The 25,815-nt window shown below is 38.4% G+C and overlaps 1 protein-coding gene across 11 annotated transcripts in view; it reads left to right on the top strand.

The window, feature by feature from the left end:
- Positions 1-25,815, top strand: part of ABCC4 (ATP binding cassette subfamily C member 4) — a 151,243-nt gene that overhangs the window by 10,739 nt on the left and 114,689 nt on the right. For 8 of the 11 annotated variants that reach the window (XR_003926537.2, XM_030036475.2, XM_030036476.2 and 5 more), the window contains exons 2-9: positions 3,536-3,646; positions 5,844-5,964; positions 6,610-6,834; positions 11,827-11,916; positions 12,365-12,528; positions 16,668-16,793; positions 19,618-19,867; positions 22,956-23,060. Coding sequence is in view for 10 of the 11 variants with exons in the window: in XM_030036475.2 (XP_029892335.1) it covers positions 3,536-3,646; positions 5,844-5,964; positions 6,610-6,834; positions 11,827-11,916; positions 12,365-12,528; positions 16,668-16,793; positions 19,618-19,867; positions 22,956-23,060 (1,192 nt within the window). In the remaining variant the exon portion in view is untranslated. Of the gene's footprint in view, positions 1-3,535; positions 3,647-5,843; positions 5,965-6,609; positions 6,835-11,826; positions 11,917-12,364; positions 12,529-13,895; positions 13,974-15,722; positions 15,777-16,667; positions 16,794-19,617; positions 19,868-22,955; positions 23,061-25,815 lie in introns of those variants that run through there. The other 3 variants (XM_041128657.1, XM_041128660.1, XM_041128661.1) reach the window with 3 other exon arrangements.

A 25,815-nucleotide genomic window follows, 5' to 3' on the forward strand; every position in this document is an offset into this window, starting at 1 on the left:
TCTCAAAACCTTGAGATTTTTGGCAGTTTTTACGCTGCACTATTATCTCCATCTGCCACGTAATTTGGAAATTCAGTCTCATAGTATGTACAGTACTTTATTGGTGTGGAGATGGGGGGACAGAAGGGATTTGCTGCAAACCATAAGAACTCAGTGGAGGTGGGTGTATCATCAGTAAGTTTTTTTGAGAGTTTAAGGCCAAAGGATAAGCTAGGTGACTAGCAATCCTGTAGACTTGAGACTATTATCTTTCATCCAGTTACTTTGCAAGTGGACTACACTACAGCTGTGGTCAACGCTTTTTGCTGCTGTTGGCTGTAGTGCTGAATCAAACTGACATCAGGATAGAGTAGTTGCCCTCAACAGAACCATTGTTCTTCCTGTGACCTGGTTGTGGTTTTTCATCGTGTTTTGAAAAGTATAAGTAAAGGAATGGTGTTCTACAGAGTAACATTAAGAGCATTGTTTTATTTTTTAAAAGTATATATTTAGGTTTATTTTTAAAGCATCTTTTATTTTCCTCTCTGCGTTCTGCTACGTGCCAATAAGAGACAGCACTATTCAGCACTGATGAGGCCACACCTGGAGTCCTGAGTCCAGTTCTGGGCTCCCCAGTACGAGAGAGACCTGGACATACTGGAGAGAGTCCAGCGAAGGGCCACAAGGATGATGAAGGGACAGGAGCATCCCTCCTATGAGGAAAAGCTGAGAGAATTGGAACTGTTCAGCCTGGAGAAGAGAAGGCTCAGGGGGTTTCATCAATGTGTACAGTCTCATCAATGTGTACAGACACCTGAAGGGAGGGTGCAAGGTGGACGGAGCCAGGCTCTGCTCAGTGCTGCTCAGTGATGGGACCAGAGGCGATGGGCACAAACTGAAACACAGGAGGTTCCCTCTGAACATCAGAAAACACTTGTTTGTTGTGAGGGTGATTGAGCCCTGGCACAGGTTGCCCAGAGAGGTTGTGGAGTCTCCCTCCTTGGAGATCTTCAAAAGCCATCTGGACATGGTCCTGGGCAACCGGCTCTAGGTTGACCTGCTTGAGCAGACGTTTGGACCAGATGATCTCCACGGCTCCCTTCTAACCAACCTCAGCCATTCTGTGATTCTGTAATCAATATCCTATTTATGCTCCTTGTTAAATGTCAGAACAATTTTTCTTTTCACCACCTTGGCAGCAGTAGCTGGTGGAATCTCGTAATGGTTTCCATAGATGCGAGAAGGATTTATCCCTGTATTTTCCTGAAAGAGCTGCCTCATCCTGATTCTCATGGTAAAGGAGCTGGGGAAGATAACTTGTTCTCTGTTAGAAAGGAGACCTGTGACTTGTTTATGGACTACACTGTAGACTAATACTGAGGAGGAAGGAGGAGGTTCCTCTTTGCAAGAGGAGGAACACTTGGTATCGGCCACATGAGTCAACTGAAGTCTGCAGATCTTTCCTATAACTGCCTGTCCTGGAGCAAATAGAGCCCCTCTCGTCCAGCAGGCAGAAATTGTTTCAATGGCCTGGAGGTTATTTACCTCATGTCTGCTTTATACCTGTGGTTGGCAGCAAGAACTGAGGCCGAAGAAGAGATGTTTCAATGAGCAGATTTATTGTCTTGAACCAGTCAGAAGCTCTTCTGGTGGTTGGAGCAACTGATGTTTGAGACATTTTTGACAGGAGCTGTAGGGAAGTTGTGGCAGTGATTTGGGCCCTGATGATATTTGACCATACAGGCCAAGCAACAGACTTGCCTGACAAGTACTTTCTGGTATTAACTGTACCTTTAACATACATTGAGGACTTAACAGCTCACATATACAGATCTTCAGTACTCACTCCGAGAGTTTAAAAAGGCCTGTTAGGCATCAAAGATGCTACTCTAAGGATAGACTTGATCTTTGAGTGAGTCACAGACACAGTGTGCTAACCTGTTAAGCATCGAAGGAGAAACACTGTTAATCCCGTTTGTTACATGCAGTTGTGCCATGGAGCCTGTGAAAAAGGTTTTTGCAACAGTTCTATCTTCAAAGAAAGTCTCTGAGCCACCTCTTCTGGGGTTCAGTCTGCCCCTCCATGCTCTCTAAAACTAATCAACAAACTTCTTATGAGCCAGTGTATACAAAATTTAATTGGAACATGCCTGAGCAAGAAATGCAAAGCTAGTTGATGAGTATTCATAACCACTGTTGTGGTTGTGAATAAATAAATGCCCTCATTGTAAACCATTCCAGTTTTGAATTCTCACATGTAGGCCTTCCAGAAAATAATACACTTCATCTAGTGCACCAGGTGCTCTTTTAAAAACTGTGTTGGTAAAGTCAGGGAATAATTAAGCATCAGAAACTAAACAGCAGTTATGAACTTTCACAGGCAATTGACATCAGACAAACCCCTTGCCGTGAGTGCAAGAGTATTTTTTCCAAAACGGGTCCATCCCTGACCTCTTGGTTCTGATTGTATTGACCAACTGAGAAAGTACTTGTAGGATACAAGCCTGAGAGCCAAAATCCACATTCCTCCTGGAAACCAAGTATCATGGATTCAGTAGAGAGACAAACTAAGTTGCAAACTGCAAGCTCCCTAACTCGCTGTTCGCACTAAGCCATGCCTGTTTCAGAGGTGTCATTCTCTTTTGCTCCTGCTCATGAACAACTTGGTCACTTTTGTGCTTTCTGCCATCCATCCATCTGCTCTGCGGAGCACAACTGCAACTGTTTGGACCTCCTTGACCTGTATTTCAGACTTGAAGAAGGATCTATGTGCATAAAAGCTAGTCTTGCTGTTCCCTGACCGTATTATTTGATCTAACAAAATACTGTGTTTTCCAACAAACCTAGAGTAGCGCTATTACAATTTGTTTTCAAAGTGCTCTCATAAAATACTGAGCTTTTAAAAATCTGCCCACTAAGGAAACTGAGCTGTTTTCTGTTTTTGAACCTACACACACTGTGACAATATGCTTTTTGTTTGTATTTCCAAACATGGGTAAGATCAGTTCTAGTAATAGTTCGTTATTTACCCATTTTTACATTTGAGTTGTTGTCTTTAAATTACTGACCTTTAATATTTGTCAAGATGGCACTTGAATGGCGGTTAGTTTTTTCCCCATGTAAATTAATAGCCACGCTAGTTACAAAAAATGTCTTTTAATATGTATTACAATTTTATTTACAAGTCCGTCAATATTTTAGTAGTTGGATTAAGTTCTGTTGTCTCCTAAATATTTAAAGGAATGCTAATTTTCCTTAAATATAAGGAAACACTGTAAGAAAACAGTTGCCTTAAGGCCGAGAAGAGTTATGCTGGCTGTCTGGATGCCTGGGAGTAAGGTGCTATGGGGCATAAACAGCTTTAGGGAATGGGAAATGCTTTCCCATTTGTAAATTGGGGTGACTTAATTCTTAGGTAAGAGAAAGTGCAGTAAAATGTGTGGCTATTGAGTGATGCAGGAGAAGAGGAGGGAAAAAAGGGGTAAAAGAATTAATATGTAAAGAAATCACTCTTTTCATCTGCTGACCAGTTTATTATTAATTTGTATTTAAATAGGTGGTTGAATCCTTTATTTATTATTGGCCATAAACGGAAGCTTGAAGAAGATGATATGTATAAAGTGCTGCCAGAAGATTCCTCAGAGAAGCTTGGAGAGGAGTTGCAGTGGTAAGGAGAAAAATAATTGTTTCTTTCATTGTATTTCTGCTGGTGAAGGTGACAGTTTTATTCCTATTCTAAAATTAAAAAAGGTTGTAAAGTTTAACAAGGTCTACTGTTAAAAATGCTGAAGAACTAAGAGTAATATTTAGAACTTGTTTGTCATGGAAGCATTTTAATTTTTTCAAGCTACAATGAATGAAAATGCATTAGAGTATTTTCATTATGTCATTAATTTGACACTTTGCAGAATGCTTGGAAAAGAAGATGTTTCATGAACTGTTACTGCAGTAATCCTTAAAAAATTAACGTGAGTCTTCTGGCCTGTGGTGGAATAGTTATGGAAACTCTGTATAAAAGCGTGGAGAAAGTTCAGGGTTTTTTTCTTTTGTTGTTTTTGGTTTTGAGCACAAACTGAATTAAGTGACAGCTGTGTACCCTTTATATATGTGTGTATATAAATATATGTATGTTGAAAATATGCCACTCTGGTAAAGTGGATAAAATGCCTTGGACATATAAAAGCTTGCGTTTAGGAGGGTTTTTTTATTTTGTTATAAATACTCTTCTCATGGACTGTGTACCAATTCATGTTGTTATGGACCAAGGACGATCCATCTTTTTCTTTCAATAGTGAAGTATTTTCCAAGAATAACAGTTTATGTAAATTGTCTCAAACCTTGCAATAGAGAAGGTTTTTGTCTTCAAATAATCTTTTGTTAAATGTAAGTAGGGGAAGTGGTGTCTTCTAGTGAAAAGTGGCCTCTGTATTAGGAAAGGGTGACCTTGCTATTTCTTGCCTTTACGCTGACATAGAGCAAATCAACTTTTGTAATAGTTTGGTTGGGATGAGAGACTCCTCAAGAAGTAAAAAGAATCCAGAAATGAAAGGTTATGACCAGGTCTTACATCATCCTGCTCTGGATGAGTTAACTGAAGAAAGAGGGTCAGTGCTAAGCTCATAGGAGTGCAGCTTTTAACATCTTTGTATCTGGAGAGCTTTGCTAAATTCCATGGCTGTGTCTTGAAGCAGTTCAGGGAGTTGGCTGTGGAGGAAGATGGACTCCTTCCAATGATTCTTACAGTAAAAGCACACACTTTCCATGAGTCAGGAAATGGTAGAAAATACAGCATAAAAAAAAAGTGGTTTTTAATTCTTTATTGTACTTGGCCAAGAAGCAGAGAATATAATTCATAAATAGTCACCTAAGGAATTAGCTTTTTCTCTTGGGCCAGCAAACCCCACAGAATCGATGCAGTTTCGATTCTGATTCCGAAGCATTTAGACAATAACTCTATAATCCTTGTGACAAAAAAAAAAAAAAGAGGGTAAAAATAAAAATAAAAAAATTTCTTATCCATACTGTATGCTTCAAACTTGTGTGCTTTGTTGCAAAATAATTTGGCTTTCATGCCTTAGACTCATTTTAGCCCTTAAACTAGCAAGGTCAGGGGGTCTGGCAGAAAATATTTAGCTCCCAGAAGCAAGGGGGAGTATCCTGTCTGACAACAGCATGCTTTAAGAAGTCTGCTTAAGTTCTGATATTTTCTTGTTAAAATCGTGCTTGTTATTACTGTCTTTGATTTTAATGTGAACAGATTATGTCCTACTTGTGGGCAGATTTGCCATTTTGCTGCTGTAATCCTTGCCTTCAGAGAGACGTGCGGAGTGTTAAGTGACAAAACTGCTGCAGACAGTTCCCTCTGCTCTTGTGCCATATCTGCTCGTCCTCATCGAAGCATGTGGTGGAAAAAGAAAGGGACAGACATGAAAAAGGGTTGTGCATCACAACCTTTCTGGGGGAGTGCAGAGCTTATAGGAAGATAAAGACGCTCTGTGCTGCCTCAGTTTAGTCCATAGTCAGGAGATCCTATGATAATAGGCTCTTAACTAAGGTGAGTGGCTGTCTGAACTGAGAGAAGAATGAAGGAACCAGTTTCTCATCAGCAAATATGTCAAAGGTGATAGTAGTCAACAGTGGTGAATTGTTTGTCATCATACAAGAGCAAATAGGCCCATAATACTAAGTACTATTTGTTTATGTGTATGAGAAGACATGACTATCTGTTAACTTTTGTTGTTGTTGTTGCTGTTGTATAAAAGTGATCATGGCAATCTGGCTGTAAGGCTGAAAGCATTTTATTCCAGGTAATTGCCTTGTGATTTTACTTCTGCCCTCAGGCATGTTTGTGTTTTGTTTGTCAGGTACTGGGATAAAGAGGTGCAAAAAGCAAAAAAGAGAGGAAAAACGCCACATTTAACAAAAGCCATTATTCTTTGTTACTGGAAATCCTATTTAGTTTTTGGAATTTTCACAATGATTGAGGTAAGTGGTGTAAAATGTCACACAACACACTTCTTGGCTAACAGGGATGTGAAACTTGGCCTCTTAGACTGCGTGATACATACTGATGACTTAATGCTGGGCTGTTCAGAGAACCTCTAATGTTCATGTGCTTTCTCAGAAAACAGAGCTATAGCCCTGCAGAGACTGAAAAATTGAGTCGTAACTGTGGGATTATGGATGTGGAACAGAGAGCTGATTTTGGTGCATTATTTTTGAGACATTACAAGCCATTGACTTGCTTTTTAAGGCTTAGCTGTATTTTGTGTATGAGTAGGATGCCCAATAGAAACAGTTTTTTTTTGCTATATGGCTGTAAAGGACACATTGTCATCTTTAAAAATGGGAGTGTAACGCATATTCATGCAATTTTTATGACATCAAATTTTTTATTGGTAATTGAGAGAGTTCTTTTTAAAGATTCATCTAAATTTTAATGTGGAACTTATTTCTTTTGGATTACATGTTGATAAAAACTGGCTTGACATTTTAGAGCAGAAAAAAGACAAAAATAATACGGGATGTGACTTGCGGCAGTACTTGGCTCTTGTTTACCTGGCTACAAACTTGGGTAGCATGGTATGATATAAAATTGTTAATACTTTTTCCCCCTTCTTTTTCTTTCAGGAAACCCTCAAAATAATTCAGCCAATATTTTTGGGAAAAATTATTAATTATTTTGAAAACTATGATTCCTCAGATGAGGTAGCTTTGAATTTTGCATATTGCTACGCAGCTGCTCTGTCTGTGTGCACGCTTATTCTAGCTATAATGCACCACTTATACTTCTATCATGTACAGCGGGCTGGCATGAAGCTGAGGGTAGCTATGTGTCACATGATTTATCGGAAGGTAAGCAAACCTGTGTACAGGTATATCTGGCATTTGACAACTATTTCGTTAGGGCAGTTTAAAAATACAGTTATTTGTTCATGCTTGCAATTCCATTGAAGTTACTCGTTTGTAGAAATGTAATGCGTGCTAATGTGTATCAGACCTTAAATGTAAGTATGTGCTCTTGCCCTCTCTTCAGTAATACGGTGTCGGAATGACAGCTTCAGTCCTCCTAGTGAAGGTGGTGAATTAAGTAGCCCTAAAGCCTAGGAGGAGCTGCTGATTTTCGCCTGCTCGTGCTGTTGGAGAGGAGCCCCCCGTTGCTGGTGGAAGGGTTGTGTGCTGGAGCGGTAAGAGGCCGTCAGCATACGGCAGGAGAAGGGCAGAGCTCCCAGGGGATGCTGGCAGTTACTCAGCCCTGCGGTTTCATCCCGGGGAAGGGCGTTATGCTTGGCTGTCAGCATCTGCTTCAGCACTCTCTGTTGCCTGGGAATTGCTTCACTGTCCAATTCCTCCCCGCCTGTTGCGGTTAATGGTGGGATTTATTTATATTTTATTCCAGCAGTGCTGTAGAGCTAGTGAGTTGCTCCTTTGCGGGTCAGAGAGGCTGCCCCCCTCTCTCGGGGCATCCATCAGGTTAGTTCAGGCAGAGGCAGCAGTGCTGCGGTACTGCTGCTGCCCCCTCCAGGCTGGCAGGGATGCTCGGCATCTTCACAGCCAGGTCCCTTTAGTATCCCCCTTATCTGGGGGGGGAAGAAAGAGAGGAACGGGCAGAGGAGACGTGGTTCAGAATCAAGCTGAATCCTAAGGGTAGGTTAGAGCCGTTTTTTAGTATCAATTACTGCTTTTACCATGGGAGCGCTGGAGTCCTTCATTAAAGCCAATGAAGTGTGGGAAGGGGTGTATGTTTAATAAGCTGTAGTTTCTTTGCTGTCTTTGTGTCCTGATCAAGAAATAGCTGTCCTCAACAACAGACAGAGCCGAGGCCACTGTCAGATGGAAAGTGAACAAGAGAAGTTATGGATATTACCTATAGGAAGGAGTTGAGTGACATCCAGGATGAAATGCTGGCCGCCTTGTGCTCTGGGGAGCAAGCAACCCAATTGTAAATGTCTGCGTCCCTCTTCTGAAGCTGTTGGCAATACCCAAACCATTGAACCCGGCTCCGCTTCCAAGCAGGAAGTCCCTGCTGGGGATGCTGCAAGGGAAAATGCCCTATCTTTCTAGCTTTAGTGCTGCTAGAATAGTAACCTGCCAGTTCTTACCTCAGCAAAGTGGTTTAATTGAAGGATCAGACTGTAAAGTTTCTTTAGAATGTAAAGAAATCCATGTTATTTTAACCATTAAACATAGGTACCATCCACTTAAGGCAAACACTTGTACTACTGGTGTAGGTCATGCAAAGGTTTTGGGCAAAGCAGTAAAGTGAGGAGAGTAAAAATGTCCCCGTTGTAAGTGGTGATTGCTTTTCATGCACATATTTATTCTCCTCCCTCTTCTGATACCTTGGAAAGTATCCTCTGGGAACTCGGCTCTAACATGGCACACTGCTTTCTTGTACATAAACATCTCTCTAAGGTATTAATTTACTAAACTGATTATCATAACACAGTTTGAAATTCATGAAATATGTATATAGCAATGTTGTTTGTTGCTGTGTTGATATTAGCCTAGAAGCTTGGAAAAGAAATGTTTGTAATGTGCACTCTTTTTTCTAGAGATGTGATTAAATGGAAAATTAATCTCTCCTCATCTCATAAATGTTGTCTCCTGAGGGTGAAGGCTGAGGTCACAGCAGAACATTGATAAACCTTTCTAATCATTTGTCTTCATTATCTGAGGCTTATAGATAGGTCATACTTTCTCTTTATTCTCATACAGGCTTTTGAAAGAATCTGGATGCTAATTTACCAGCACTTTTGCGGTGTTTGTTAATTGCTGTAGTAAATAAAAACTTGGATTTGCAAGGATGAATGGGTTGGATGAGAGAGCATCCTTAGTGCTGAACTTCAAATGCTCATAATTCTTAAGTTTTAGACCCTTCTTCATTTCCTGGAAAGTTAAAATCTCATTTTGCAAAACCCATGCATTCAAACTCCAAGATCTTTTGTGATCAGTAAGAAGTATTAGTGATGCACGCAGGAAGCTTGTAACAAAAATGAAAATGGAATCTGTCTCATGACTCACAATCTCATGTTTTAAAACCAAAGGTTACTTATGGGAGGCTGATTTTTTTTTTTTTTTTTTTTTTGAACACTTAACTTTTAGAAGTTCTTTGAGGTTCAGAATAACAACTAAAGCAGTTTAAGCTGTGGAGTTGTTGGTTTAGACAGAAAGCAGCCAAAAAGGCGTCAGGAGTTATTTGACTGAACAGTTATATTATTCCTTTCTATGGTCAGTTCTCCCTTTTCAATGTGCTTTTGAATTAACTATTTGGGGCAGGGAGAGATTAAAACACTTAAGATGAGAGTATGGATGGCAAATAATAGTTAAAGAATTGAAATTGGGCCTGTGCAATTACATCTGGGGGGGCAAAAAAGAAGTTTATCCTAAGACATCAAGTGTACAAACTGCTCTCATTAGTTTGTATAATTAAAACCTATTTTCCTTGAGGAAGGGTGCTTGCTGGCAAATATATCCATAAAGAAAATTTATAGACAGAAAATCAAGCAGATCTTTATGCTGAAAATAGACAGATAATTGGAAAATGTAAAATAAAATGTAAATTCAAACTACAATTGCTTTTTAAAAAGGTGTGTGGCTCTAGCTAATCTTCAGTAGTATTTCTTACCTTCGGAGTGAATTTATAAATGTTATGGTCTGCAGTATTTAAAGCCACAGTGTACTGACTTTGGCTGGGATAGAGTTGATTTTCTTCACAGCAGCTCATATGGTGCTGTGTTTTGGATGTAGTAGAAAGTACCAAAACAGGACTTTTTGGTAGAAATCGGTTATATAAGTAAAACTGCTGTTTTGTGTCCAATGTTTCCATGTCCCTCTGTATACTTGCAGTCTAGACAGGTCCATTCAGCCAGGCTTATTTAACTTTAAAAAAAAAAAAAAAAAAAGAGAGAGAGAGAGAAAACCCAGTGCTACTTCAAAAGTAGTTTTGAAGCAGGAATGGAAGAAAAGAGTAAAATTGCATTGCCACTGACGATGGGAGTGGCTGTCTCTTCCCTGAGAAGACAAATCAGTCACAGATGAGCACCCACCTTCTGGCTCAGATGCTTGCATTATTCCTCCTGAGACCATCTTGGTCAAAATGGACTAGTACATTTTGGAACTGTTTTCGCTGCCTGTGTCTGAAATAGCTAGGAAGAGATCAGAAAGGTGACTCAGGTGGCAGATCCAAGACAGACCCAGGCCATGGGCTACTAGCAAAACACCAGTGCAGCGTTCTCCTGGGTGGCTCAGGTGGACCTCAAATAGCAGATATGTCTGTGTCCTAAAGGAGTAAGTAGCTGTAAACACAGCCTGCTGGGCAGCTTCTTCAAACACGCATCACTTGAACTCCTATTATTATGGTCTATGGATATCTAATAGCTTTTCTAGGAGCTTATCAACCTTGATCTGTGGTGTGGAGTAGACGTGATAGAAACGTGGGTGTGCTGTGGCTGCATTACCTGCAGGCAGCTTCATGGGGAATTTCAAGTGTCTGAGAGACAAATGGCTTAAGACAGGGAATGAAGCAATGATTTTCTGAAATAATTAAATTTTGTCTCTCATATACCCAGTATCCTAGACTTAGTATTGGAATATCAGAGGAATTTCTTAGTGGAGTTTTAAATGTTTCTGCCTGCTGGTTTCAATGAAGTTAGGGTTGGGATTCTCTCTGTGATTAATACCTTAGTAACCCAACAGTGAGGTGCAAGGCGCTTTGTTTGAAGTGATACTTTGAATAGTACTTTGATGTCTCATGTTCTTGCACCTGATTTAAAATCCTGGAACAATATTTTTGAAACAATTAGTGCTTTTCAGGTTAGATTATTGATCCAAAAGGAATCCTAATAACAGGATATTGTTTGTGTGGGGAGAAGTAGATGTGGACCATCTAAAAATGTGAAGTGTTTTTGAGGAGTGAACTACTCCCGTTACAGGAAAACGTGTAACGTGTGTTGTATGGTTTTTTTTTTTACTTGTGCTGCAAAACTGTTTTCTTTCTAGCAGGTGTAGAAGGAAGCAGGGTCTGTTATCCACATCTTTGAGCTATTTCAGTTTGGATCTTTGCACTAATGTTCAGACTGCATATTTCCAGACGTGATTTTTGGGGGGGCATTTTATAATCACTATCTTCTACTGATTAACTTACTTATTAACCTATAAAAATGTTTGATATTTACTCTTGTTGCTTTTCATAACATGTGCTAAACTTCATTTAATATAATTCAGAAATCTTATGATTTTACAAGAGTTATTAACAAGGGAAATATTAATTTGTAAAAGGGATATTAACTCTGATTTGTAAAGACAGAAAGCACAGTTTGCAGTGTTAGCAAGAACTGATAGTGTAAGATGAATAACTTGGGGTTTTTGTCTTCTGTGAGGAATCTCATTCAAAACAGAATTCTTTCAATTGGCCAAACATTTTCCTGATTTTAATTTTGTCTTCAGGTAGAGTTTTCTGTTCCCGTTTTGAACAGATGCTCATAATGTGGGGAAGCGCAATGCAAATGAAAAATTACAGGCTCTTTCGTTTAGTTTTAATAAGTTGTTCTGTTGGTATTTTCCTGTTTTTAATCACTTTAAACATGAAGATAGTTATGTCACTTTTGCTCTTGCAGTCCTTCCCTAGATTTTTTTTATACTCTTCTTCAGGACGTTCTTCAGAATATTTAACCTAACCCACATGTTATCTAAGGCTCTTGAACTATGCCCAGATGTTCTCAGGCAAAAGCTGGGATGTGCCTTCAGCTTTTGCCCTGGTATTGTATTTGTGTATTGAGTCTTCTGTGTATAGGTGTACTATGCTCTATAAGCTGTGACAATTTGAGACCGTTCTGACTTTTTTAGGCACTTCGTCTCAGTAACGTAGCTATGGCAAAAACTACCACTGGTCAAATAGTGAATCTTCTGTCAAATGATGTGAACAAATTTGATCAGGTAAGAAGTATTACCCATCTTTCCCAAGGGGCTGAAGAAATTGTGGGGTTTGAGTTAAGAAGTTTTTGTTTACAACTGGTGATTAACTGTTTCTTGTGAACATTTCTTCTACTTGTTTTCTTGAACATCATAGGAAGCAAAATATTTTCTTAGAGTATGGGAGGAAAACATACACTTTTTTCCCCCCTTAAATATTTTCCTGCTGTATTCTTAGGCTCAGAGAAATGTTGGTGCATGAAGATAAAATGAAGTCAGTGTGGTAATTTGCTTACCTTCTGGAGGTTAGGCACCTCCATGTACATTTAGGTCTCGGAATCTGGTGCAGAATTCTCACTGGATGCCTCAGTACCTGCTGCAGGCAAAGGTGTTTCCTCAACTTTGTGTTACTGGGGTTTAATTTTTTAGCTAAGACCAAAAGCTAATTTTTGTTTCTTAACTATTTGCCTAGGTAACAATTTTCTTGCACTTCTTGTGGGCTGGACCAATTCAAGCTGTAGCAGTAACAGTACTTCTCTGGATGGAGATAGGCCCATCATGTCTTGCAGGAATGGCAGTTCTGATTATTCTTCTTCCCGTCCAGACCTGCATTGGGAGGCTTTTTTCTTCCCTAAGGTAAGGTCGCAGGTGTTGGATTGTATGTATTTCTGTCCTGGGTTTTAAAATGTGCATACTGGATGGAGGTGGAGTACTGTTCTGAGATCAGCTTCTGTCTGTTGAGGTTTTTTGCATTGTCTTTTTTCTTTGCCGATGTTTTTCATAGTTGCTAATGTGAGATTTCTGAATTCCTGTTTAGGGACTTGAAGCGGTCTGTCTTCCAGACGTGCTGAAAACATCTGCAACTCATTAGCTGTCCAGTATATTAAGAGTTGGGCTACTTCTGTAGCTAACTTGCTGTAGATCTTGGCATAGAATTGTGTAAATCCTTGAGCTTTGCCTTCCTGCATTGATGCTTAGGGAGTGGTTACTACAAAGGCAATACTGTCAGTCCTGCTGTAAGTTTGACTTACTGGGGTGATACAGGAGTTGCAGAAGAAAGCTCTGAAGGTTTTGTGTTCAAAGATCTTGCTCTCCTCCAAGGCAAAGGTGCAGAGAGGAAAAAGGGGAAGGAACTGAGAAAGGAAGAAAAAAAACTGTGATGGTGGTTTTGATGCCAGCTATGAGGTTTCTAACTGTAAGGTTATAGGCTGTGGAGATATAAAATGAGTTTGCAGTAATTTTCCATTATCAGACAAGTTTAATTTGTTTTTCTGTGACTTCTTCCTAAAAAAAAAAACTTGCCTCAAGTGGGAATATTGAATTATCTTCAATGTTCTCAGTTCCTAACTTTCTTTTTCTTGTGTAATTAATCATGCTGTAGTTACATCATGAGTTTATAAATGTCTTTTGCATCTAAATGGGAATATTTTTGCATTCCTTTACTGTGTATGCATACGCTTAGTAGTGTTAATGCATCTTTGTTGCATTTGTGTTCAGGGTGAATGGGTTCCTTCTAGCTCTTTGGATAGGTAAAACTTCTTTTAGTGAGTTACTGTTGTTTTCAAGTTGTATTTTAAGACAAGTTTTCCAGAGGTATTGAGACTGGCATTGCCATTGCATGGCTAGGTATGAAGAGAGAGCTGAGAATTACAAAATGAGACCAACTCATAGACTTCCTTCTATTTGTAACAACTGTGATAGTCTTCAGTTATTATGCTTATGTGCTGTTTCTCAAATAATGAGCCATGATCCATTCGGTGTTCTCTGTCAATTTCTTAGGTTTTTTATGATAAAACCTGTTTGTAGAACACTTCCAATATATTCTTACATGTGCATTTTCACTGCATGTGTAATATGCATGCATAAGTATCAAGCTACTTCACTGTTGGGTTTTTTGAGTTTTAAGTTTTTGAGGTTTTGAGCTTTGAGTCAGTAGTTAAAATACTTAGCACTTAACTGGTGCCTTATCCATGGTGGTAAGCATTATTATCCCCATTTTACAGATGGGAAACTGAGTCACAAAGAGATTAAGGGACTTGTCCAGGGTCAGACAACAAGGTGACAAAAATCCCTTCTTGAAGGTATGTATTTTAAAAGTTAAATCAGTGGCAATGTAATGTTGTTTGGGTTTTTTCCCCATTCATTAACAGCCACTTCTTTGGATGCAGTGCAAGGGAAAGAATTTGTTGACCAGAAAAACTTCAGCTTGTCTATGTGTGCACGGATCTTTGTATTTGTGAATAGAAATCTGCAGTGAACAGAAGGAGTTAATGGAAAAACTGGAATGGATTCCAGCTCTGTAATGATGAGTGTGTTCTCATGGCAATTGCTGGGAATCTGCATGGATTTAAGGAAATCAGCCTATGAAGAAGTAATTTAAGGATTAAAGCTTTTGCGAAAATCCAGGCACGCTCAGTGTGGCAGCTAATTTGTGCTATTATTCAGCATTGTACTTCTGACCCAGTCTTGTAAACGCATACATGCACACCAGTTTACGATGCAGGCATTAGTGTCAGTGCTGTAGGAGTTTGCAGAAACGGACTCAGTATCCTATGGAATGGTATACACTGTATTATGCAGTATTGCTTTTACCTGCAAAAGTACTAGAAGTGTTACAAAATACACATGACCTGATATATTATTTGAGAAATAGTTCAATTATTGGACTGAAGACCATTTCATATATATTTATTCACAAGAGCTCAACCCTTTCACAGCTTAGCCATGCAACCGTAATACTTTCATTTAAAGTCCTTTTAATTTTTTTTAAGAAAATTACTATGTGGAACTGTTGTTTTAGACATGATTAAAACCTACCAAATATGCCTCATGACAGCAAAAAGGAATTCTGCAGCTTGCTTAATTTAGAATGTTTTTTAGTATCATAGAGGGGACTTCTCAGACACTTGAAGAATTTTCGGGTCCTTTCTTATTGTGCTCTTAAGCATGCTATGTGAGCATGTATTTCCCAGTCATCCTGATCTGCATGTACTCTGAACTTAATATTTTTAAAACTGGGGACGCGTCTTCCTCTGCTGTAAATTGCCATCAGTGCACTGGAAGTCTGTGTACTTTAAACCGTTATATAATATTTCTGAGACTGTGGCTTCTGGTATGTATGCATGTACAAAATACGCTTTTTGCAATGTAGCGGAGTGTAACTTAAAAAAAAACAAAGAAAAATACCCCCAAACAAACACTCACTTGAACATTTTAAAGCAATTTGAAAGAGGATCGTTACTATGATAACATTTCACTGGGAAAACTGAAAAATTGGTTTGTGAGAACTATAGCCTTTTTGATTCACACCATTTAAAAAAGAAACCTCTGTTAAGTTTATTACTTTGAGTCATTTCCAACCTTCTGTTATCTGGAGACCAAGCCTGGAAGTTAGGTCTGAAAGGTGACCCAAAAGATTGCAGGTGAGAATTGTTGTTTGTTGCTTGCTAAATTTTGCCTTTTGTAGTGGTGGTGTGTGTATGGGGAAGAAAGGATGAGCTCTTGCATTCTTTGAGGAATTGTTTGTCTTTTACTGTTTGTTTTTGAAAAAGAGGACTTAGCAAAGATAATCTCATTCCATGTCAGTATGGTTGGTTTAGGCTAAGCTATCTTCCTTAGTCTTAATAAGAAGCCTTGATTGTATTAGGGCCAAGTTCCTACATTTCCTTGTCAGTTTTCTTGTATAAATATTTCTTAATAAGCTGCTTTAGCCATCCCAGTGTTTATGGAACACTGGTGCTGAGAAGTTTTTTTGAAATGACGAGCAGGTGCCTGAAATTCTTTCTACTTAAGTGCTTTAAACATGTCTATTTCTTCCAGAGCATCAGAGAAATCTTACAGGGGGCAGGTTAAGCTGACAAAACCCAGCCACCCTTTCTAAAGAGGTTTTTTGTTTGTTTGTTTTTAAAAATGATCTCTGAATCTTAACTTTCATTGGTATGTACAAAAATAAGTAATTTAGCAAGAAGAGGTATGTTTTATCAAAATAAGGCCTACCATAGCTCACTATTCAGAATTGGAATAGGCTTTATTAGCATGGTTTATGCATTGATTACGTGGCTTCTAACTTTCTATGCTTTTTTCCTAATTCAAACTGTGACTTTATTATTTAATTATATGTATTTTACAGTTTGTTCATCAGTGCAAACATAATGTGGGACTAAAATAGATATATTTACTTTAGTGTTAATTACAATTAATGCTTAAATAATATTTGTTTATTAAACATAACCATATCTAGATTAGCTCTCTTAAACTACTGCTCATGTACTGCTATTAAGTAATCTTTGCTTCAACTAGAGTTAATCTTAAAAAGACACAAATGGAGGCCAGTTTCTTTATCAACCTCAAAAGAGCCTTATGAGAAGGGTTGTTATTTTGGCATTTCAAAACAATTTCTAAAAGTAATTTTCTGATTTTTGTTTAGTTCTAAATTTAATATTTGTAAATTTTTTTATTTGAGGGGTTTTTTTTGTATACAAGTATGTTGTTTAAGAAATACCATGTGTTTGCGCAAGCTGACATACAATTCTGAACATTGAATCAACTCAGTTCCCTGAGAATAGGGAGTACCAGGAATACAGACATACCAAGTCTGTCTGCTGTATGTCAGCCTTAAGATACTGTTTTAGGAAGACCCTTTAATGCAATTACAATTATACGAATCCTCTTTACAAGTAAAAGTAAAAACTTCATTAATATGAGTATGTTATGCAATCGTAAATAGTCTCTCTTCTTTTGAGATTCTGAGAATTTTTACTTTGTGCTGTTTACAGAAGCAAGACAGCTGCCTTAACAGATGTCAGGATTAGGACCATGAATGAAGTCATAAGTGGTATGAAGATAATAAAGATGTATGCTTGGGAAAAATCATTTGCGGAACTTGTGAATGGTTTAAGAAGGTAATCCTGGAAAGATACAGCTTGGTATACGATCTATATGTTTCCATTATTTTACATGTCAATAAGTGCATTATTTTGTGCTTTAAAGTGCAGTTTACTTCACCTTCTTTTGGCTTTTTTTTTTTTTTTTAAACTTCCCATAGCAAGAGTGAAGGAATGAAAATATATCCTAAGGGGACAGAAAATAAAAAAAAAAAAAACACCCTTTGATATTGATAAATTCTGGGGTTTTTTTAATGCTTTTCTTTTATGGTTGTATTTAAAAACAGCAGCTAATAAACTGTAGTAGTTGTAATTGGAACAATTTAATCTTCACAGTTCTGTGAGGAACCAATAAGCAGACATTCCCCTTCTGAGAAATATATGGAATCTGCCTTTTCTGTCCTAAATGATAGCATCCTCAGGTAGTACTCTGCTTCCCTTTCTGCGTTTTGAAGTATTGCTCAAGCCATCTGGGAAGGGTGGAGGGGAGAAAGACAGCAGCTCAGAAACTCCGTAGTTGTTCAATTGGCAAGGCCAGCCGAGTTTGGTATCCTAAGACATTTCATTTCAGAGGTCTGTCAGCATCTGATTAAAACTTATTAATAAATTTGATTTTCAATCAATATTTGTGCTTTTACTTGACAGTGTAAGAGCATTCAGTGCTGAAGAAAGACTGTAGGAGTTCAGGTGCATATTTCTCATCACTTAATTTTCATGTTACGTTCCTCTCCAGCATGTGAGAAGGTTGTTATCGTCCTGTAGATTCTCTGATTTTTTTTTAAATTATTTTTTACATTTGTTTTATTTGGAATTCATTTTTTTTTTAAAGGATTTTTTTTCCTTTACATCCATGTGCAGGCTTGCAAACTTGCTAATATTCCCTGAGACATTTCTTCCCATGCACGTAATCCTTTCCTCCTTCAGATTATAGGATCCTGTGCTGATTGAATGATCTTGATTGATTGACAGCTTTGCTCTCTTGCACGGAGTCAGAGAGGATATTTCTTTATTGAAAGCTTCCTCAGTGGATGTATTCATATCACTAAACTTTAGATTTCCAAGTTCAACACCTCATTAGGATTAGAGGCTTCCTTTTTAATGATGGAGAGAAATAAGCTCCTCCAAAACACATCTTGAGCCCTCTTTCTTTAACTGCACTGTGGAAAACTGTAGTTAAAAGTGTTCAGTTCAGCCAGGTGATTTATTGCCCACTATTTCCACAGTGGCCCTTGACAGTTGCTAAGACGACAGCTGAACTCCTCCGTTGCTCTTTTTTCCTGTGGCTGTCCTTATTAGTTTCCTTTAATATAACTCCATGCCTTAAGACAGTGTAGTATATTATGTACAGCCTGTGGTTAGGCTGTAATTTATCTGATATTTATGGAGAGTAGAACAAAGAACTTGCTGATTATCCACAGATAGTGACAGGATTATCATGGATTATTAGAGGGTGGGAAAAGAGTTTCATCCAGGATTGTAGAAGTAATTGAATTAGACCCAATTCAAATAGTTTACATACAAATGTTCTTTCACTGTACTCTGGAGGAGATCAGAGATTGTGAGCCCTTAAGCTGAAAAAAATGAGTCTTTGAAAGTCTGTCAATTCAGCCAATTTGGCAAGTATAGTGGGAAAGTTGCTTAACTAGTTTTCCAGTAGCGCATCTTGCATCTGTCTCTCTGTTAAGTGAGGACTTAATTTACTTCAAATTGTTTAATCATAACTTGAGTTTCTAATCTTAGTATATAGTTCCAAGTGCAAGGTAATCAAAATGATCAAGATTTTCCCTGAGAAATGCCAGAATATTTGGGAAGAAAAATTAGGAATTGTTTCAGGATTTTATATTCTGTAGTATTTCAAGCAGATAAAATTAGAATATATGGGGAAGGAGTAAGTTGTTATGGCTCTCTTGATAAATGATTATTTTAATAAGAAGTTAAGCCTGATGGCATCCACATTGTAGATAGTGCAGTAACATTTTGAGGATTGGACTTGATGAGTCATTTAGAAGTGGAAACTGAAATTTAACTGAAGTGGAAATTGAGAACATTACGCATCAGCAGCTTTTCAGCTGCTGGAGGGAGACTTATGTGTCTGTGCAGTACTTCAATCACTATTTAGCTCACGTAATGGCTGGCAGAACAATTGGCCTCACAGATCAGTATTTGCTGAATTATGAACCAAAATTCCTAGAGCAAAAGAAGCCAGGAGCAGGGTCCAAATCAGGAAGGATTTACACTGACATCAAAGGAAATACTGCAAATCCTGTGATCCAGCTTGAGGAGCAACAGCTGAATAAAGGCAGATACTTGGGCCATGGGTGAACTCTTGATCTTTTGGAAGTTGCCCTGTTTTTTCAACTGCAGAGTATGTGTTGATCTTTCAGTCACAAAACTCCTGATACTCTACTGGATTTTGATATTGGAAGGATAAGGAGTTTGTGGGTGCTTGGCCTTTATACAGAGGTTTTTTCCTCTTTGCTGTTGTACACAACCCAGAAAGATTTGAAGCAGATTAGAATCTGAATTCAAATACTAGTTTGACCAAAGCAGAAAAAAAGGGTATTTTGGTTTTCTGTCACTGAAAAATAACTATTTTCTATAGCTACTAAGATATTAAATATAGTAATTTTCTGCACTCAATTTCTAAACCTTTTAAATTCTGTTTTGTTATTTACCATATAACATACTTTCTTTACAGTTCTTTACGTATGAGTTGGGGTGGTGCAAGAGGAGGAGAAAGTATATGAAAGTAAAATCCTGAGAGTGGGTTTCCCTCATCCTTTTGTTGAGGGCAATTGTAATGAGAGAGATTGATGTGATTGTTTATATTTTGCATTTTTAGGAAGGAGATTGCCATGGTTATGAAAAGCTCCTACCTTCGAGGACTGAACTTAGCCTCATTTTTTGTGGCAAGCAAAATAACAGTGTTCATGACTTTCATGGCATATGTACTGCTTGGCAATGTTATCTCTGCAAGTCGGGTGTTTGTTGCAGTGTCCCTGTATGGTGCAGTAAGACTGACAGTAACTCTGTTCTTCCCTTCGGCTGTTGAGAGAGTATCCGAGGCAGTGGTTAGCATACGACGAATCAAGGTATGGTTATTGATTTGAATGGTATATGGATTTCTTCTCTTATTCTAACATTGTTTTAATGTCACCAACAAAAGCAGCCGTAATTTAGTTTTGCAGTTTGGGATTTTTAATGAAGTAACCAACCTATTTTGAAAACTGAACATGTTGCTGTGTATGCATGTGCAAAAACATGACATGCACCATAGGGCGGGCTGAAATGTAGGAGAAAAGTGTATCTGCAAAGAGGTGCTGTAGACATGCGTACAGGTATGCAGTTATGTTGGAATTGAGAGTTGGAGGACAAAGCAGGCAGATGGGAGCTGTAGGATTCATATTCATATTCCATGTGCACTGCACTACCCTGTCAGCTATGGGGGACAGGTGTGAGCTGTAGCTGGTGTCTTGTGGCTGAAGACTCAAATTCAGTAAGGATGAACATCAGTAATGCTGCTAGTTTTGGCAGATGGACTTTATTTTGTTTGGTTTGCTGTGTTAAGTGTGTGTTGTGAATAAAATAGTCACGTTTGTTCTATGTACCAGTACTTTAGCATAAACTGCAAGAGCGACAGACTTAAGTGCAAAATGCATTTTTAATTTAAAACTTTAAAAGTCCCAAATTGTCAGGTTATTGAAATACAGAATTAAAGCATGCCAGCTGTTTTAGAACTTAATTTTGCAAAAAAAAACCTGGTTAATCTAATCTAGAGTAGGGAAAATAAAGACTTCAAATGTAATCATACTGCTTTGCATAGCGTCAGTACGCCATTTGTTGATGAAAGTAGCTAAAAATCTCCTATTTTCTTTTCTATGTACTTGAATATAATAAATGAGGTTTTTTGTTGATAAATTTGCTAACTGTACTAAGCCCGCACAAAAACCTACGTATTAAACAAGTAATCTTTGCACTTTAAAGAAGCATTTTGTGGAATTTGATGCGAATGGAGTGAGAAAAGGTTAATGTGTGAAAATCATGACTACAGCAATATTTTGTAGGCACTAACACTTACTATTACTGCTTAAACTAAACTGTGGGAGGGGAGAGAAGTGCTTGGGATACTGGATGTTGCACACTGTTTTTTCTGTACTTTAGTATACCCTGTGTTGAGCTGCAGGGCAGTGCTCTTTCAAGGGATATTTCAAGCTGTGCAGGTTGACACGGATGGCTGAAAAAGATGCCTTAGGAATTGAGGGGCACTTGAGCAGAGGCAGTGATGATCTGTTCCTTTTTTTTTTTTTTTCCTCTTGTCTCTGTTTCCAGCACATCCTAGTGGTCATATGATTTTGCTTCTGACAGCTGGCTCCAACTCCCTTGCACTTACGATTCCTTAAGGGTGGTTTTTGGAAACCAGCTCCAGAACCATGGTTCACTGGGCAAAGAATTGTCCTAATGAATCCATAGCATCCTGTTTGCCGTCACCAACTTTTTAGCTTCCATTTCCCAAACTGTTTCAGGGTTGGACGTTTTGCTACTGAATGACAAGAAGTTGCCTGACCAAAGATGTGTTACTGAAATGTAAATAAGTGTAAAGGAATTAGGAGAAGACAGTAGGAAAGACAGAAAAAATGATTAGGATGATGGCTAGCTATATTTGGGCAAAACTGAACATATTTTTTTGTGGGGTTTTTTTTTGGTTTGTTTTTTTTTTTTTTTTTTTTTAAGAAGGTGCTTTCTGTTAGATTTTGTAGAACCTAATTTTTATTTCTAGTGTTGATTTTTTTCCCCACACTGTTTAAAATTCATGGTGTTAACCATATAACTTTTTTCTTCATTTGTACTAGTTTTGTTTAAAATCTTCCATATGTGATACTGTAACATTTTTGAGTTAAATGGCTAGCCAGGATTTATACCTGGGATGAATGCTACTGCCCTAAAAGACATTCCTGGTAAATGCAGAAAAAATGAGAGACCGATTCCTTGCTTAAAACTGCTGTGGTATTTCAGCCATCATCTAAATCCAAATCACACTTCTGAGGTCTTTTCTCAAGCCACACACCCCAGTGCTGACTTATGCTGTATCTGGAGTTTCTTTCCCTGCTTACCACTCTCTTATCCTGAGTTCTCTTTTGCACATGTGCTGGTTTGGCCCTGCCTGTCTGAAACAGTGCTCAGCAATACTCACTTGGCCGCAGAGCTCAGGCACGTGTGGCTGTGCAGTTTTGCCTTGTGGTGGAGGTGTATGTGCATGTGCATGGAGTTTGCAGACTGCTGCATTAAAACACTTGACTTCTCACTGCTCTCTGAAATGATACCCGCCAGCTGGAGTTTGAGCAGTACCTCTGAGCCACTTAACACCTAGCAGGACTCTTCCTGCCCTCCCATGGCTCCTGGCATCCTCCTCCTGCTTCTGCTTATTTACTGACTTCTGTAAGTCTTCAGCAGCTAGCTCATGTCTGCAAACTATTAGCTCAGTACTTGGTAACTAGTTTTGGCTTCTAAGATCAAGACCTTCCTTCTTTTCTCTGTCTGCTAGAGCCTATTTAAGGTCTTTATGCTCTGTGATTCAAAGCATGATAGAATTTTTCTGGTTTTGTCTTAAAATTGTGGTAACTGTTATCCTTGAAAGTTTTCTCTAGAATTTGCCCCTTTCCTTTCTAAATGTGTTTGAGCTATTTATAATTTAGCATCAGGCAAGGTGTGCTAGAAGTGTGACTGTGAGCAAAACAACGTAAGCCTTTACCATCAAAGCAGTGGAATGATAAGGTGTTGTATGGAGGGTTTCACTTCTTCTGCATGGGTAGAGGGAGTCAAATAATCGTAAGATTTGTCAGTGTTTCAAGGAGAAGACAGGGTGTGTTCTTAAGGTCCATTTGCTTCAGGAATTCTGTTTTATTGAGCAGGTGGTTGTTAGAGTCCTGTAGGACTTTTATGCTATTAAATCCGCACTTTTGGGTTTTTTTGCGGGGGACAGTTAGCTAGTTAGAGGTACACTGCTGAAGGAGTTGCACATTGCTTTGGAAATGTAATTCCTTGATCAGTTTTTGGTTGGTGTCATCCCCTGTCCCCCCCCAATTAATGTTCTGTATGCTGCTTCCAAAAACATGTCCTTGGGTTCCCTTCCCATTCTCAGTCTCACGTTAGGTAATATCCTGTGCTTTTCTTCTGTTGCAGAACTTTCTGATACTTGATGAGATCTCACCCTTCAAGCCACAACTACATGGTAATAATGAGAATGTCGTTCTTCATGTTCAGGATTTGACTTGCTATTGGGATAAGGTAAATTTACTTCTACTAAACGTAAAGTGTGTTGGCACTGCAGGTATTTTAAGTCTAAAAAGCAGTATGTCTATGTATAGTGTGCTGATGTTTTGTATTCCATCTTCTGTGTATGAGAATCCCTTTCTTGGCCAGCGGTGGGTCCGACTTGGAGCCAGGGAAGCTTCGAGCAGCTTCTCACAGGAGCTGGCCCTGCAGCCCCTCCTCCGCTACCAAAACCCCGCCACAGAAACCCAATACAATCTTCAAAGTAGCTATTCCTAAATATTATATTAAATGGAAATCTGTGTGTTTCTGTGTGAAAATTTCTCTTGTTATTAAATAGCACTGTATTGTAGCTGAGATACTTAAATTGGAATTACGGACAGACAGCACAGTGAGGCGTGCCTTAGCGCATGTTTTTGGTTTTTTTTTCTGTGATACGAATGCTGATCAGTCCATTAGTCTAGAACCAGTACAATATTCTACTTCTCATAAAAGATTTGAAAGCTTTAGAGACTAGTCTGCACGTATTTGTAACTCTGTGTATTTTAATTGAGACTGTTCAGCTACAAATTGTTCTCTGCTTAAAATGCACAAAAACCACCAAAAAGAGTAGGAAAAGGGGCATTACACGGGTATGTTATGTATCCTTTTCTGTAAGAAAGGCAAAGATTGACTGTAGTTTCTGTTTTAAAACTGCAGTTGCTATGGTAAGCAGCAATTTGTGATGAGTTGTTGGAGCTATTACGAGCTGCCAGTATCCTTGCACAAGGGAAGCTTCAGTCTCCATAAGAAATGCTGGAAGCTCTAAAGTGAATTTTGCATATAAATGTGATGCAAATAAGACAAGTTATGTATTTCCCTTTATATACCCTCTTCCCCTACATGTGCTGGGTCCCAAGAAGATAAAGTGTGAAAACATATGTGAGGATCTACCTACTACTATTACTACTTAGCTACAAAAGAAGCATGCTATATTACTGTGCTTTAGTTTTTCAGAGTTGTATCTGTGACATAAATCTTTCTTCATAAATTGAACAATTTTTTAAAAATTAATTGATGTGAAAAACTTAATGGTTAATACATTCTAATGCAAAATGGAATGTATTTCTTAGTCTTTGTTTTCTTCCCAAACCACGTTGGTACCACTGTTAACAATTTATAGGAAATGGTTGCATAATATGCCCATAAAACGCCTTTTTTTTTTTTTTTTTATGAGTTGTTTATATTGCATAAAGCAGGGCAGCATGACTGGAATTACTGGTTTCCTTTTGATTTAAAAAAACCCAAAAAACAAACCAACCACCAACAAACCACCCACAAAACTCTTAATATAATTTTCATTTTGGTATTTAATTGCAGCGTGCATGGGAGAAGAATAGTTCTCCCAGAACTATTAAGAGCTGCTGAGAAACTTTCTCTTATATATTCTTACAGTGGTGCAAAATAATTTTATAGAGTTGCTCGCTGAAAAGTTGAGTTCTGAGAGAGAGGTGTTATAAAAGGAAATGCTATCCAACTTAGCTTGCTACCCTGACTAGGTTTCTCAAGACTCTTTGGATCTCTGTACAGACACTGTACAGCTAGATGATAACTTTTTTTATTTTTTAAGATTGTGAGCCAAAAGAGATACTAAAAAACCCCAACAACCCACAAATCCAAAATTACTGGAAGTAAAAAAGGGATTATTAGCTAGGCTTTTAGGAAAACAACCTAACGTGGTGTATTACAGTTTATCAAAATAAACAAAACCAATTAATTCATGGTCACACTCTTGTTTTACTAAGGCGAGTATTATCTTGAGTCCCACAGGCTAGTCTGATACCAGCATGGAACTAGGGTTTCTTCAGTACAGTTTTTACTGATGTGCCTTGAGTTTACAGAACAGTCTGTCTGCTCAACTGAGCAACTTTAGATTTAAAATTCAAGCATTTGAACAGAGGCCAAATTTATCCCTTGTAATTTAAGTCACTTAAGTGAGGAGCCTAAGTGGTGTAGTACTTCTGTGCAATATATGATCTCTGTATCCATTAGATGGGATGAATTGCCTCTTTCTCTTGACCGTACGGTGTGTAAGGTCTGCCTAAGCTCACCTAAGGAGTTGCTGCCCGTGAAGGGATCAGTCTTCTGTCCTTCTGCCCTCACACTCTCCGTCTCTGTTCCCTCCCCTGTGCTGGTGTAAATGCTTGTATGTACGATCCTGTGGTGAACCAGTTCAGAGGAGTAAAGCAGTAGAAAATGAATTTTAATGTGAATTGTTTTCTGATAGTTTAGTCCGGATGAACAACCCGTCTGCGAGGTTAGGCAAGAACAAATGGCAGAAGGGAAGGGAAAGATGTATAGTTGACAGGGCACAGGGGAGCTGTCAGATGAACTTAGCTGTAATACTAGTCTGTGCTCTAATTTAAGTGCCTCAGTTTAGTCCCTCAAAATAGGTGTGATGAATTCAGGACAAATTGTCTTTAATTATAAGGAATGCTATTTTGCTAAAATACCATGCCCCTAGGTGTTTGTGGCCATGCTGTTTGCTTGCATTACTACCTTTGTGTAGGGTCTGTGATATCTTACAATACCGCTTTAATACATAATATTTGGGTAATAGTTTAAAAACTTTTTTGAATTTTTCTGTAATGTTTTTAGGCTCTTATGATATATTTTTAAAAAAAACTGAATGTGGGAGGAAATATCTTTGCACCTTTGTGAATACAGAAGAACAACCTCAAGAGGTCTGAAGAAGGGCCTATGTGTGTGAAAGCTTATTTACTCTTTCTGT

This window comes from Aquila chrysaetos, chromosome 14 (genome assembly GCF_900496995.4).
Source record: "Aquila chrysaetos chrysaetos chromosome 14, bAquChr1.4, whole genome shotgun sequence".
Taxonomy (NCBI): domain Eukaryota; kingdom Metazoa; phylum Chordata; class Aves; order Accipitriformes; family Accipitridae; genus Aquila; species Aquila chrysaetos.